Source organism: Ceratotherium simum, chromosome 23 (genome assembly GCF_057802395.1).
Source record: "Ceratotherium simum simum isolate JZ-2026a chromosome 23, ASM5780239v1, whole genome shotgun sequence".
In the NCBI taxonomy this organism is placed as follows: Eukaryota; Metazoa; Chordata; class Mammalia; order Perissodactyla; family Rhinocerotidae; genus Ceratotherium; species Ceratotherium simum.
In genome coordinates, this window is record NC_141922.1 from 21686260 (window position 1) to 21702209 (window position 15950).

Here is a 15950-nt window from a genome sequence, read left to right on the forward strand (position 1 = left end):
AGCTGAGAAGGGAAAAGAAACACAAACTCTAGTCTGGATGACCAAATTTTCGAAGACAAAAAGAATGAGCGCTGGGGAAGTCCACACCACTTGAAAAGATTTGCCTCACAGTATTTTGCCAAATGTGGTATCTGGAGGAGACCCTTGGCGTGTACCAAAAATGCCAGAGACTATTGTAAACAGGGAACTGGGGTGTGGAAGAAAGGCTCCGTCTGGAATTCCGTGGAGTAGGAACCCAGCCTGGTTCCTACTGGAAAGACATGGGCTATGCTAGATCCATATCAAGAAATCACGAGGAACATATTTCAAAAGCAGAGGCATGCAGGCTCGTCTCCAGGGTGGCTGGTCTCTAGATGAAGAGCTTATGTGTCCAAGGACTGAGATTCAAGTCCACTCCTGTGGCTCGAGCAGGAACTTTCTGCTCAACAGAAATGCAATGGGTGGCTTGCTCAAGATGTCATAAGGAGTAACAGAGTCAGGCTGTTACCAAGAACCTGTGATTCTTTGATACTCTGATAAACTGAAAAAGGAAAATCTAAATTTTGATTCTAGATGTTAAGTATTGTGTTTCTTACTGCAAAGATTAGATGAAACTACTATGCTTCAGGAAGACCCAAGTAGATTCTTTGGGTCAGTGGGGGAACTTGGTTGGATTTTAGGAGACTGTCAACACTGCTACATTTTTTTTCTTTCATGTCATATATGCCCAGTTAACAGTTGAGAAAAAATTAGTCAGGTAATGATATATTTGTGCTCCACCTATGTGCCAAAAACCGCAGTTGTGCATAATAGCTTAGAAGCTGTAAAGCCCACATTTCTGAAGAAAATTGAGTCTATACATGGAGAGCAGAAGAATGAGTAGAGAAGGAGAAGCTTACCTGGGGAAATCTTTCAGGAGACAGTGAATCTTAAGATGTCTCTTCCCACCTTGTCCCCCTCTCCCTGTCCTCCTCATTTCTCTTCCACGAGGGCTGAACTATGTGACCATATTATTTGTCATCCACTTTTGAGTGTGAAAAGAGGGACAGTTAACAGCTATGCCAGGGCAACAGGCATGAACCGGAACATGGGGTCACCCTGGCTCAGCTCCTTATGCTCTGTAGGGACTGCACTGATGCACCTCACCCCCATCCATGGCATTCCTCATGCTGTGTTCCCATCACACTCTGTAAATATTCCTGATACAGTTCATACCATATTGGATTTTAGTTCTTTGTCCCATATTTGTCTCTTTCATTGAACTGTGAGCTTTTTGAGGGTAAGAGTTCTATCTTAATTATCTTTGCCCAGTTTCTCTATTCTATGGCCCAAGGCCTGGCACAAAGAAGGTACTCAGTAAATGTTTGATGAGGGAGAATACATTAAGGAAAAATCTGAAGGGAGATAGGTGACAGGACTGATGGAGAAGTTATTCTGGATAGAGAGATAGGGAATCACATGTATAACAGCACAGAGCTGCTAACAACAATCATGAACAGAGTGTTGCAAATAAATCAGCCTTCATGGAATGGCGTGTTATGTTGAGGAATGCCAAGAAATAATGAGGCCTAGAAGGGGGACCAGAGTTGGTGGAGTCTATAGATTGTCCAAGACTATTTGATGGCTGCTCTCCAGAGGGGTGCTGCATAGAGAAACATGGCTGCTGTTTCGTTGTCCCCTCAACGGAATAGATTGGATGCTAGGTTTGCATTTGAGTTTGGAGGAATGTGTTTGGTAAGCATTAAAACTTGAATGATAAAAAAAGAATAGCTTCTCAAAGAATTTTGATACTTCTGCTTCCAGCTGAAACCAGGAAATTCAGAGGCAGCAAAAATGAAAACAAGGAAAACATTATTGGAAATTTTGAACCTAGAAAAGGTTTGGTTTGAGTTTCAAAGGAAAGTCTGACTTGGTTAACTGCCCCCAAGTACTACTATTATGATTTGCTGGCTTTTTATTTGTTCATTATATTTCATTCATATAATATTATCATATTATGTTCTAATTCTTAGGAGTGGGTCCCCAAATTTGGCAGCTTAACCAAGGCTTCTCCATTTCCTGCAATGCTGACAAAGCCAAATTACCCAGAACAGGCTTGTGCTCTAACAGTGTGGGCTGCTTTGCCTCAAATCAGCAGTTCTACTTGGGAGGGTCTTGCAAAGTATTCTACAAAGCGTTTTCTCTGTTACTTGCATAGAATGGTAATACTTTAATTAAAGCAACATGTATACATAATTTAATAAGTGATTGCCAGAGCAGATTTTCTCTAGTAGAAATAATAGTAAAAAATTTTTTGATTATCACTTAGGGAATTGTGAATTGCCTAAGCCTCAATCTCTAAATATTTTCGTCTGTAGGACCCCAATTTCCAAGAATCTGTGGAAGTTCTGACTTTAGCCTATCCAAAATGGGCAGATCAAGCTTCGGGCATCTATTGTGGGGGTGGAATGAAGGTTTGCTCACTAAACTCCCACGTCTTCTTTCTAAAAGAGTAAGATTTCAGACCTTTTCTTTTTTTTTCCTAAAAGGAGAACTTTCTCTTGAGGGTCTGAATCTACATTCTGGGGTCCTAACTGAGTTCTTTGATGACCACCCCTCTTCTATATTTAAAGGACCCTCTTGAATGCCCACTTATTTTATCTATACATGTTCCTTTAAGTTCTTACCTAAAGAGTTTTCCTCCGTGTGCCCAAGCTGCTTACTTAAATGCACATTACTACTCACTTTTTGTGCTAAAATAATGCATATTTGAGTTGCAGTTTGCAAATAATGATCAAAGAGTGCCTTCCTCTTAATTAAATCATTGGTTAATTTGATGAGCCTTTTCAGGGGTCAAATGAAGGAATTCTACAAAAATCCGATCCTATTGACTTCCCATTCAGCTGGATCATTTCAAAATTTACTACATATTGTTTCCTTCCTATACAGATTGAAATTCTTTACAACTAAAAAAGCATTAAAATAAATGTGGCATTTACCTTGTAGTTTTGATAGCTGTAAGCCTTGATCCATGCTAAGGTGATCAAATAAACCACAGTACTGTTAGGAAAACTAACTTGATTAAATTAAGGAGAAGGAGCTACATTATTAATAAGTAAGCAACCAAATTGTGGACAACTTGACTCTCTTCCAATATTTCTTTAACATTTGATATAAAGTTTAATATGTGTTTAACACAGCTAATTTTTTCTTTCCTAGAGCGACACCTCCTCTATGGACGGCCTGCTGTGCTTTATCGGACTAGATATGATATCTTATATCATACTGACTTTGAAAGTGGTTATAGTGAAATATTCCTAATGCCACTCTGGACATCATATACTGTTTCCAAACAGGTCGTTGAGAAAATTGGGTTTTATATTCCTCAAGTGATTACATTCCTTGCCTTAATATAATGATTGTTTGCCTAACAGAATTTTGTCTTAGAAAAGATTTTAATTTTTCCTAATGAGGAAGAAATCGTACGTTGGATCTAATTGCAAGATACTTTGAACTAGACTTTATTCAGTGTTCTAATAACTTCATGGTAATATGTTAAATATAAAGGGAGTACATTAATTCTTTTAGTTTCTTTTACTCTGCTTATCATTGCCAATAGTTACAGAAGCCATCAAGATTTGGCTGTTTGTTTTGATAGACTTTATTTTTTAGAGCAGTTTTAGGTTCACAGTAAAATTGAATGGAAAGGATGAGTCCCTATATACTCATGGGTCCACACATACACACCCTCCCCCGCTATAGCATCCTGTTTTTTAATAAAGGTTTTATGTTGGGGTTTCAGTTTTGGTGAAGATGAAATTGGTAAGTTTATATCAGGAATTATAAAAAATTATTTGGAAGTTGTTTTTAATTTCTGAATTCAAATGACTACTTCCCCAAACACAGCTTCATGTTAATTTGTACTGTGTGCACATATATTTGCTCAGGCACATGCAATATATATACAATTTTTTTTAAAATGGGGATATGTCTATGTTATTTTACAGAGTGTTATTTTTTAAGCTGTCTTCTGTGGAATCCCATTTATCTTCAACAGGGGGATTTCTGCTTTATATATTGTTGTTTTACTTAAGACTTTGATGAAAGAGTTCTGCTGTTAACAAAATAAGAGTTTGAAAATTACTTGCTTACTATATTTAAAAATGAGACTTTTTTTAAGGAGTCAGAATATTAGAATATGAGCTATCGAGAAAGCTAGAGGGGTTTTGATTCTGGCTGTTCATAACAGAGCAGTTCTGGCTTCAGTATTGCCCTGTTGGCTAGGTGTTGTCTTTGCGATGGCATTACTGAATACCTCTGACTCACCACACAGGCTGAAGTCTCCAGCATCCCTGATCACCTGACCAATTGTGTCCGGCCTGATGTCCGCGTTTCTCCAAGTTTCAGTCAGAGCTGTTTGGCCTACAAAAATGACAAACAGATGTCCTATGGATTCCTCTTCCCGCCTTGTAAGTTATAGAGTATCAGGATCTGACCATTCTAGAGGGATGTTATTTTGTGGAGTCTGGAATGCGAAACTTGGTATTTAGGATTTCAGTGGTTTCAGGTTTTCTTCAAGAGGGGCACTCAAGAGATTGAAGAGATGAACTTCTATGGAGTCCTTCTAAAATCAGCCAAAAAAGAGACCAGGTTGCAGAAATCCTGTTCTCAGGGGAATTCTGAAGTGCAAGGGAATATTCTGCGTGCCCCCTCACATCATTAAATGAGAATCTGAAAGTGAAATAGTAAATCATTAAGATATTAATCTTTTAAATAATACTATAGAAATGATCTCTTAAGAATACATAAGGCCCTTTAATTATCTCTCATTACCTTCATGACGCTTTTTTTAAAGTCCCAGTTATACTTGTGATATCAAGGAATTCTTTTACATAATACTTAGTAGAACCAAGACTAGGTAGGAAGGAAAAGCATTGTAAAAATTTTTGAGAGTGAGCTACAGAGTGAAGGGAAGAGACTGAGTGGGAGAGAATGTAGGAAATGCTATATAAAGGAGGGAATGAATAGGAATAAAAGAGTAGATCCATTCACTTCATGCTGTTTGGACCATTTTAGAAGATTACTTTTTAATTGATGTAGACTTTGATAAGTAATGAACACTATTTGTTTTCCTAATGTTTAGATCTGAGCTCTTCACCAGAAGCTAAATATGATACATTCCTAGTAACCAATATGGTTCCAATGTATCCTGCTTTTAAACGTAAGTCCAATATTTACCTGGTAAATTGTTATTTGTGAAAAGAAATATTTCTAAATTTACCACTTACCTTTTCTACCTCTATATTAATTTTAATAATAAAAATGCCTTTCATGTGTTTAGCCTTTATAATTTTTGAAGATCTTTATGTAAATTCTCTACTGTTAATCCAAACTATGAATCTGTGAAGGAGGTTGGCAGGTGGTTTATAGTTAAGAAATTGAAGTCCCAAGAAGTGACCCAGGTCGTGAATGGTAGAAGCTGAACTAAACGAAGTTTGTGTTTTCCTTCTAATCTGGTGTTCTTTCTAATTCAATGCTCATTATATTGGTGATTAAAAAAGAGTCTTCTCTGTATTTTGGAGGCTACTTGACATTTAACAGCATCTGAATATTACAGTAAAAGCTACCAGCACCTTTCTCCTTTAGAGTGACAGTGATGATGTATTCTGAATGTTGACCCTGAAATCCAGCAAAAGCCTAATTGTCTTCTGAATCATCAAAGTATTAAATTCAGATGGTTTTAGGGCTATGCAAATTATCTTAGTTTCTTTGAACACTCATAATTTCTGTGCACATGACATAAATATGTGTGGATGATAGTGATGCTATGAATGGTATAGACACAATAAGCCCTGGCCCAAAACTGAGTTCTAGTCTCTGGAGTGGGATCATTAGCTGTGCGATCATAGAAATGCCATTTAACCTCTCATTTGCAAAATTACAAGAATTGATTGCATGACCTCTGTGGCTTATATGGATTTATGACTTAATTGTTCTATGGCAAAAATAATCATTTTCTATTTCTGATAACAAAGAATTCATTCATTCACCCATCCATCCATCCATCAATCCATCCATCCATCTATCCATGTATTCAAAGATAGAGCATTATGGTGTAGCTTTTACCTTCCTTTAGTTCATTCACGGTGAGCAGACTTATATGCTTGTAGAAAAGGTAGGAAAGGGAGTTACCACTACCTAATTCCACTTGGTAAAGGAGCACTGAGCTGTGTTACAAGACTCTCAGGGCTGAAATAAAGTCTCCAAATATGAACAAGTGATAGTGAAGTGCCATCTACAGTGGCAGAATTCCCCAACTTGACATTGGTGAAATGGCCAATGTGGTTTAGAGAAAAAAAAATTTATTTGATGTCGTAGGTAGTAAATGAAGGTTTATTCAAAGGTAGAATCCATTGCTTATGAGTGAAAAATTCAAGTATGCTTTTTTTTTTTTTTTTTTTTTTTTCATGTGATACCTTTAATTCCTCAGCTCCAGGGGTTACTTTTTATTATTATCAAGATAACATTCTTTTTTTTTTTTTTTTTTTTTTTATTGCAGTAACATTGGTTTATAACATTGCAAAAATTTCAGGTGTACATCATTGTACTTCTATTTCTGCATGGACTACATCATGTTCACCACCAAAATACTAATTACAACCCATCACCACACACATGTACCGAATTATCCCTTTCACCCTCCACCCTCCCCCCTTCCCCCCTCTGGTAACCACTAATCCAATCTCTGTCCCTATGTGTTTGTTTATTGTTATTATCTACTACTTAATGAAGGAAATCATGCGGTATTTGGCCTTCTCCCTCTGACTTATTTCACTTTGCATTATACCCTCAATGTCCATCCATGTTGTCACAAATGGCTGGATTTCGTCGTTTCTTATGCTTTTGAAAGGAGGTTTCCTGGTTCATTCTCAGGCCCAATTGAGAAATGTTTCAGAAACTCACATAGATACATTTATCATAATATTACATGGAATGCAGCTTCATTTAATTTCCACAGTCAGGGTTTCCTGGATTCCTTTATTCTTTATTGATGCCTTTTTGACCAAGCAGTAATAAAGGAAACGCACGGTACCACCCTGAGGCTGGCATGGCGAAGTGCCTTTCACAGAGAGCTCGCTGTTCTTCGCTAGTGGAATGGTTTTTTCACATGCTGCATTTCTGTGGGTTTGGCCCTTTGACTGTTCTCATTGTTATTTCTTTTTCTCTCTGCCTCTCCAAATTTTATGTTTAAGTTAACATTTGAACTCTCCCACTGTCCTTTTTTTTATTACAAACAATTATCTATGGTATTTTGGCTCTGGTGGGCTGCTCTGTCCTTTCTATTCAGAGTAGAGTGTCAGAAGGTATAAAGAACAGTTGAAACACTATGAGAAAAATGTTGATAACTTCTTAATAAGGGAGATAGGAAGTGATAATAGCCTGAACCTCACAACCCCCACGTAGAATAGTGCGTGGTAAGTTAAATCTAACATTTCAGAACCAACTCATTGTGTGCATTTTCTGTCCTCTTCTGTCATTCCCTTCTTTTGCCTTTCCCTTTTTCCTGTCTGCTCTTCTCGTGCCTCTCTGATTGGCCATAATGTAAATTGGAGCTACGGTGAACAAAGATGTCTTCTCCAGAGGGTGACCTTGAAAGTGAGACATGAATAATGGAGGAGAAATCAGACGTGCACAGATCAAGGAATGAGTTTTCCAGGCAAAAGAAAGAGCAAATGCAAAGTCTTAGTCTGAAACAAGTTTGGCAAGGTTGGGGACAGGTAAAAAGCCATGTACCTGAGGGGGAAAGAGGTAGGAAGTAAAGTCATAGAGGTAGGCGGGGCACCATGGTGGAAAGTTGGGATTTTATTCTAATTACAGTGAGAAATCATCTGGGGTGTTAGAAATGGGTGTTGGAGAGAGTGTGATACAATCTGATTCATGGTGTAAAAGGATCCATCTGGTAGAGAATGGGCTACAGGGAAGTAAGAGTTTCTTACAAGGACCCCAGAAAGTAGTCTTTTGTAGTAGTTCATTGCAGAGAGGATAGTAATCTAGACCAGGGTGGACGTAGTGAAAATGGTGAGAAGTGGTCAGATTTGGGTGACTGTGATGCATTTTAGAGCTGGTGTTGACGGGATTTGTTCATATGTGTATGAAGTAAGGAGAAAAGTCAGGGATGACCCCTAGGATTTTGACTTGAACATCTGAGTGAGTGTGAGTACCATTAACTATGATGGAGAAACTGAGAATTGGCGCAGGATTGGGAAGCAAAATCAAGAATTCTGTTTGGATTTTGCTCTACGTGATTATTAGGTGTTCAAGTGGACCAGGAGATGGGTGGTTGGATAACATGTCTGGAGCTCCATGGAGAGGTCAGGGCTAGAGACATAAACTTGGGATCTAGCATATCTGTGAGATCATGAAGGAAGAGAAAGTAGATTAAGGCCTTTTTTCAATTTCTCACAAACACCATACTTCCTTTTTTGTACGTATTGTTCCCCCTGCCTGGTATGTTCTGTCTCTATCTCTTTGCCTAGGGAACACCCACTTATCCTTCAGATCTCAGCTCAGTAGCCACTTCATCAGCAAATCCTTCCCTGACTTGTTGGGCTAGGTTAAACTCCCCTACCAAGGTCTCCACGTCTTTCTCTTTGCTGGTTCACAAATGACACACACACAGCTAATGCTTTAGGATGGATTCTTCTCAAGAATCACAACAGCTCTATTGTCTCTTGGCTTGTGACATTTGGCTTGTAGAATGCATCCTAGAGAGAATTTGGCCAGAGCAAGGAGTTTTGTTCATGAGGGATTGATTTTGTCTTTGCACAGGAGTCTGGAATTATTTCCAAAGGGTGTTGGTGAAGAAATATGCTTCAGAAAGGAATGGAGTTAACGTGATAAGTGGACCAATTTTTGACTATGACTATGATGGCTTACATGACACACAGGACAAAATCAAACAGTAAGTTTTTGTTTCCACTCAGTGTGTGGCTTTAAATTCCAAGATCTCACTTAAGGCTATTTTTCAAATATTCACGTACTAGAGAAGAGCTGATACTCCTTAAATCTTTTGCTCTTTGAATCTCCTTGTGATTTCTTCAGTTCTTTTAGACCTTTGAATAAACGTGGCATTGGTGTTAGAATGGAATTGGGTTTTGTGCAAATAAATGCACTTTTCCATTCCATGAAAGAAAATATATCACAAGATTAAAAATTTTTTTTTTGTTTATTCTTCAACAACTCTTCAGTGGGAAGATGATAATTTTCATGTATCTTCATTATTTGGAGGGACTTTTGGAATCCCTTAGATTTTCTGAGTCAGTACCTCTCAATAAGAAATTGCATATAGACTTTGGTCAAATCTAGTTTCTATCTCTCTGTGGTGCTATTGAGGATATGAAAGGATAAAATATACTCTGTTCACAAGGAACTTAACAGTCTGGCGGAGAAGGCAAGTAGATACAGATACAACAAATTCATGAGAAATCATCATTTAATTTTGTACATGCATGAAAAAATCAGAGCAGCGCAAAATATGAGGGTTTAATTATGACTTAGAGATAATTAGAGAACAAAATGCTATTTTTTCATATAGATAACTAATAAAATAGAAGTTATCTCACTCCCTTTCCAGTCATTTGTAAGAGAAATTTCATTTTAATTGTACATTTATTCTATTGTTGATCATTGTTATAGTTTTTAGCCCAAATTACATGATCAGTTCAATCATAATTTCAGTATTTTGAAAATGATTAAAATTAAGATAATAGAAAACCAGGTAAGGAATTGCAATTTCTGTACTTCACTCTATTGGAAAAGACTTTTTATACCTCTGGACTCATCACCAGCACTCAGTCCTTAGTATTTCCTTTAGTAAGTGACTTCTCTGTACCCAGTTCTGGATCTCATTGTGGCTTGAAAGGGCTATTATTCCCCTAGCTCCAGTGTCTCCTGTCTCTGGTCCATTTTATCCAACTCCCTGAAAGTTATCTCCCCGAAACATGGATCTCACAATGACACTCCCTAGCATAGAAAACTTCAGCGGAGCATTACTGCCTAAACAATAATGCCCAAACTCCACAATGTGGCACTCAGAACCCTCCAGAATTTGGCTCTTACTGACTCTTCCAGCCTTACATTTCTACTACACCAATATATTCATCATGTCCAGCATCCAAGTCTTGGTTCAAGCTGTTTTCTTTGCCTGGAATATCTCTGTCACTCTGCCAGGTTGAGAGAAAAAGGAGGATTGCAGGCAGCAAAAACATTATGTTCAGAGATAGAGAAGTGGGCTAGCGCTTAGAAGTGAGAGTGATACAATTGAGTGGGAATTAATTTCAGTGACTTCGGCAATATTCGTTGGTCACCATTTAGAAAAGAAAGCTACTACGTCGGTTAGAATTGTATTTCGCCTTCCTGTTTCAGGTACGTCGAAGGCAGTTCCATTCCCGTTCCGACTCATTACTACAGCATCATCACCAGCTGCCTGGATTTCACTCAGCCTGCGGACAAGTGTGACGGCCCCCTCTCTGTCTCCTCATTCATCCTTCCTCACAGAGCAGACAATGATGAGAGCTGCAATGTGAGTTCAAAGACAGAGTCCTTTAGGATTTGCTTACATAACTCATCTTTGTTTCTTAACCGGAACACACTTATAAAACATTTTGACTATACAGCCAAGTGGAAAGAAGAAATGACCCAAACAAAACTTTGCTTAACACTTGGGGACTTTGTGTACTAATGGCATTTTATTTTTCAACGTAAGGATATGTGTGGGGGTGTGGGTGTGCATTTAATGTAATTTTGTGTGTTCAGTTTTGACATGTGCTAAAAGTGCCCAAATGTTTTTAGTTTTGCAAAAGACATATATGTTTTGTAAAAAGAAAGAGGAAAGTAGCAAAGTTTTGACAATTATTGAAACCAGGTAAAAATTCACAGGGGCTCATTATATTATTCTCTCTACTTTTGTGGCTGTTCAAAAATTTCTATAATAAAAACTTTTTAAAAAGACACACACAGGAATATATACTTTGCAAATCAGATTTTTATTTGCTGCTAGTTATGAGGGCAGTTGTAACAGGTCACCCTACTCTCACATAGCACAGATGACTCCTGATTCACTTATTCTTACGTCAAGGCAGGATGGCATGATGCAAAAGCCCTGGGCAGGAAGGTAGAGCCATGCTGTGTGCTCCTGGCCCTGTACTAATTCTGCACTCAGGGACAAATCACAGAACTCCTCCAGATCCCTTTAATGTGATGGAAAGTCCATGCTCCAAGGCTGATTTCAGAAGTGATAGTCTCTATGATTTCGTTTTGTAGAATAGAAGGCGCAGGGATATAATCTACAGAAGAAGATTTTCAGTCAACAAGCATACTCAAATTCCTAAATTGTACAACGTACTCAGAGAGAAACAGTAGTGTGTTAAACATAGTCACTACTCCGGGCAGCTTTCAGTGGGGGAGAGCACATGAAACAGGTAGAGAAATGGCTGCACTAAAAGGCAAAGGGCCATAAGAGTAGCTTCAACAGAGATTATCAGCTTCGTGGTAGCTTTTGGGCCCTGGCTTCAGTTGAGGCTACTAATTAGAAGGTTGAGGCTCTGAATATCCAAAGCAAATAAGGGATGCAGGAAAAAAAAAGTAGAAATATGAAATATGACCAAGGAAGCTAATTAAGTTTGGCCAGAATATTGGAAATGAGGGTAATAGTTGAAGATAATGTTTTACAAGTTGCGTGGAATCAAATATAAAATAACTGTAGTAGTAATAGTAGTCATGTCAGCAGCAGTGGTACTTGTTACCGTTTACTGAGTACATGTTACCATCCAAGTGCTGTGCGAGTCCTCTACATATATTATTTCTAATCATCCAGTTACCCTATTAGCAGGTATCTATGATCTCCCCCGCTCTCCGTTCATTAACTGTTGAGAGACCTATAGCTAATAAAGGAAAAGTATGTTACATGATTACCTGGTTAGTTTGTAGGAGAGCAGAACTTTAGATTCAAGGCCTCTGACTCATCCTCTTTCAAAATTACCAGATTTCAATAGTGGTATCTTGGGACCTTAGGAATTTTTCTTATTGCTCAGGCATTAAATAGCCACAGAAAATGTTTAAGCATAAGTGCAACACTTTAGGCTCTGCTTTAGGGAGATAAATTTGAATTTGAGGGGATCAAGCATGGTGCTCAAAGGGCTTTGCCAAGATTCACGAGATTGAGGTAAGCAGAACTTGAACTGGGGTTGTGGTCTTGGAAATTTAAAAAGGAGGGCAGAAGGCAACGAAATTATACTGGAAGGATCAATAAGATCTTATAATTAATTGGTTGGGAGGTGGGAAAGCAAGGGAACTGCAAGTGAGAGATGAGCTTATTAGCTTGACCTGCTCAACTGTTTGTAACGATGAGAGTAGCTAATGCTATGCCAGGGGGATGGAATGCCTCTGTGTAACATGATATACTTTCTTTGAACTTCAGTTTTGCTAAAAACTTGTTGTGCAGAGGTAAAATTTTTGCACAAAAGTAAACACATATATTATGGAGTGAAATTCAAAATTGCCATGCATTTTTAAGATAAAGCGGCGACTGCAAAGAACATTTCATATTTGAAGTAGGCCATTTAAGGTACATCGAGATATTCCTAAGGAGTGTATGTTCAAGTTTCTCTGTCATTAGGGGAATTTGATGAGAGGAGAGTTTGAAAAGTGTTGTTCCAAACTCAGTTGAGAGGGAGTTCTTTAGTCACCCCAAATTTTACATTTGACAAGTGAAATCCACTAATGTCCTCACAGGTCTTCCTCTCCTTCCTGGTTCCTGACTCTGCACAGAGCTGAGAGGTATTTCCAGTAGAGTTCATGGCCAGCCTACTTCTCACTGGAGAACCCCCTGCCCATGTAGAAACCTGTTCTTGCTTTGAAGTTCACTTAAAGCTGCTGGGGGGCTTGAATTCACAAACTCACTTGGGAGAAAGTCAGGGGGAAAATGCAGGTGAAGAATGAATGTCCATAGCAAGAAAGACAGTAAGCAAGTCCATTGATTGTGCTTTTGTTTGCGTTAGTGTTCTAAGTTATTTAAAGTTTTTCCTTTCCTTTCTCCCTTGGTGCACATCAACTTTTATTTGAATTTTATTCGTTTTGCATTTTGCACTAGAGTCTCCCTCAGCAAATACTTCTGTGGATTGCCAACTAGCATCAGGCAGAAGGCATTTTCTTCACATGTAACATAGCCCAAGACTTCCTAATGACTAACTAGAGGCTAGATTTTTGCATGTGAAGACCAGAAGAGAATGCCTCTCAAATGAAATTGGCAAATCACTTCACAAGGAAAGAAATAGCAAAAGACAGATTTTTCCCTGAATTCGTATACTCCCAGCTGGCTATTATTTAAATTAGGAAAAACCTTTTCACCCCTTGTCCACAGATTCAAATGACTGCATTTACAAAGGAAAAATTAGACTTACTGACCATTGAAAAATCAAATAAATGAGTTGAATATGAAAAATTTCCCAAAATAAAGCTTCATGCTTGCTCTGCTTACTCTGAGGGGGTCCTGACCCATTTGGAGACCTCCTACTTCGTTAATTATATGGTCGCACTGAGGATTGGTCAGTACCGTTGTGGGTAGAGTTATATTTAGGTCTGTCCTTTCCTGTGAATCGCAGAGATCTTGGTTAGCTTGGGTTAGGAGGGTGGGGCATGGAGGGTTAAAATCCTTACTTCCCCAGCCTGCAAAGCAATTTCTTCCTATTTCTTCATTTTGCCTGGGATGGCCAGGCATCAGTTTCCTGAACCAACACACTCATGGTACATATTTAGCACTGGCACAAGCTTCTGTAGCTCCCTGTCCAGGTCTGTGTGGGTTGGAGCTTTCCGAGAAAACCCATTGCAGGTTCTTGGACTTTGGTGGGTAGTTCATTGAGACCACTAGCAGGAAGAAAGTTGGGCAAGGGCATGCCTGAACATTCTCGGCCCTGGGACACGCAGCCACCTTTCAACTTGTAGAAAGACTCTTGGAAGCCATTGCATTCCCAAATTCCAGGGGCATTTGGGAATGAAATTATTTGCAAAGGCCCTCCTGCCCCATGTCTGCTAATGAAGGTAGGCATCTCTCCATAGTTCTCGGAGCTCTCAGATCTCATTTCTTCTCTCCACTTCCCTCAAAAGTGAAAGATCTTTTTAAATGTAAAAGACTGCTTTGTCTGGATTACTCTTTGGTTTCGACTTAGGCATGAGATAAATTGTTTGGTGTGGGACATCTGAATGTCTTCCATCTGGAATTTGTGCCAACGAGGCAGTTCTTGGCAAGTAGTTAAGACAGAGATTTCTTTCGTTTTTTTCATGATGCTGTTTTCTTACTTTACTTCCCCCCGCCTTGTTCCTCCCTCTTTTTCTCCATCCCTCCCAGGGAACTGCTGATGTCAGCATTATTATCTTTGTGAACCAATGAAGAAACTGAGGTCTAGAGTGGTCAAGTAGCTTGACCAAGGTCTCATAGCCAGGAAGTGGAAGATCCACAATTCCAACCCAGGCCTCTTGGGCCCCAAAGCGCCAGGTGTATCAACTGAGCTACTTCAAGTTGAACTCATTACTCAAATATCAATTCATTGCATCTAATAGATGATATAGTTGATGTAGTGGGTTCTTCTGAAAGACTGGGAATGCACACACATAATTCTGTGCACTTGGCACAAGCTCTTCACTTTCCTTGGGGGGGGAAGGGCATTCTAAATTATTCGTACTCTGTGCTCAACATTGCAGTTTGCGGAGAAAAGAAACAAATGATCGAATTCTCCAGGGCCTTTGGTTTTCCTAAGTTTGATTTATGTTCTGAGAACCCATTGAGTCAAATGTCCTTTCACGCCACGTGTCTCTTTTATTTGGTACAGCTAATTGCTGCTGAAAATGTTTACAGCCCAGTGCGGGTATTTGTGGCACATTACTGACGGGAATGTGGTCGAGTTGCGGGGAGGCCGGGAAGGAATAACATGCATTGGCTCTGGGTGCAAGAGTACGTAGAGGTCATTGGTGGACTTGAGGCAAACTGACCATTTGGAGAACCTCCTCTGGAAAATTCTGACTCTGATTGTATTCTGTTTCCATTGCAGAGCTCAGAGGATGAATCAAAATGGGTAGAAGAACTCATAAAGATGCACACAGCTCGGGTGCGGGACATTGAACATCTCACCAGTCTGGATTTCTTCCGGAAGACCAGCCGCAGCTATCCAGAAATTCTGACACTAAAGACATACATGCATACATATGAGAGTGAGATTTAACTTCCTGATCATCTGCAGTGCAGTCTCATCAACTGGTGTATATTTTTATATTGTTTTTGTATTTATTAATTTGAAACCAGGACATTAAAAAAAAGTTAGTATTTTAATCCTGTACCAGATCTGACATATTACGCCTGAATGACTCCACTGTTTTTCTCTAATACTTGATTTAGATAGTCTTGTGTTCTGAGTAGAGCTTGTAATAAATACTGCAGCTTGCGTTGTTAGTGGAAGCTTCTAAATGGTGCTGCATATTTGATATTTGCGTTGAGGAAATATTAATTTTCCAATGCATAGTTGCCACATTTAGTTCTGTACTGTATCAAAATACTGATTTTGTAAAGTTGCATTCATTTACTGTTAATTATGACAGACATATTTAAGCCTTATAGACCAATCTTAAATATAATAAATCACACATTCAGTTTTTTTCTGGTTTTATTTGGCATTTATTTCACTTATAAATTAGAGTGTTTGCTTCTGATATATTCGTGCATGAAAGGTATACACTTCCTGTGTCAAGCCCTCTTCCTAGTTGAATGTAGTTCACATAGTTAAAGGGGCATCCTTGATATTCAGCTACAGTAGCCTGGATGGTTTAGGTACATACCTATGAGAAATCAGAAGGACAGAGGGAAATGGAAACCAGAACTTCTGAGTACCCTCTCTCACTTGTCTCTTTTAAAAATATTTTGAAGGTTAGAAGAATATATTCTT

The 15950-nt window shown here is 38.7% G+C and overlaps 1 protein-coding gene across 9 annotated transcripts in view; it reads left to right on the top strand.

Annotated features, from left to right (window-relative positions):
• The window catches only part of ENPP2 (ectonucleotide pyrophosphatase/phosphodiesterase 2), a 107779-nt gene extending 92128 nt beyond the window's left edge, over positions 1-15651 (top strand). For 5 of the 9 annotated variants that reach the window (XM_087447518.1, XM_087447514.1, XM_087447512.1 and 2 more), the window contains exons 20-26: positions 1783-1857; positions 3178-3314; positions 4292-4427; positions 5102-5179; positions 8788-8920; positions 10384-10540; positions 15063-15651. In XM_087447518.1, the coding sequence (XP_087303644.1) occupies positions 1783-1857; positions 3178-3314; positions 4292-4427; positions 5102-5179; positions 8788-8920; positions 10384-10540; positions 15063-15233 (887 nt within the window). In that variant the 3' untranslated portion in view covers positions 15234-15651. The remainder of the gene's footprint in view (positions 1-1782; positions 1858-3177; positions 3315-4291; positions 4428-5101; positions 5180-8787; positions 8921-10383; positions 10541-15062) is intronic. The other 4 variants (XM_087447515.1, XM_087447517.1, XM_004431115.3 and 1 more) reach the window with 1 other exon arrangement.
• The last annotated feature ends 299 nt before the right edge of the window (positions 15652-15950 follow it).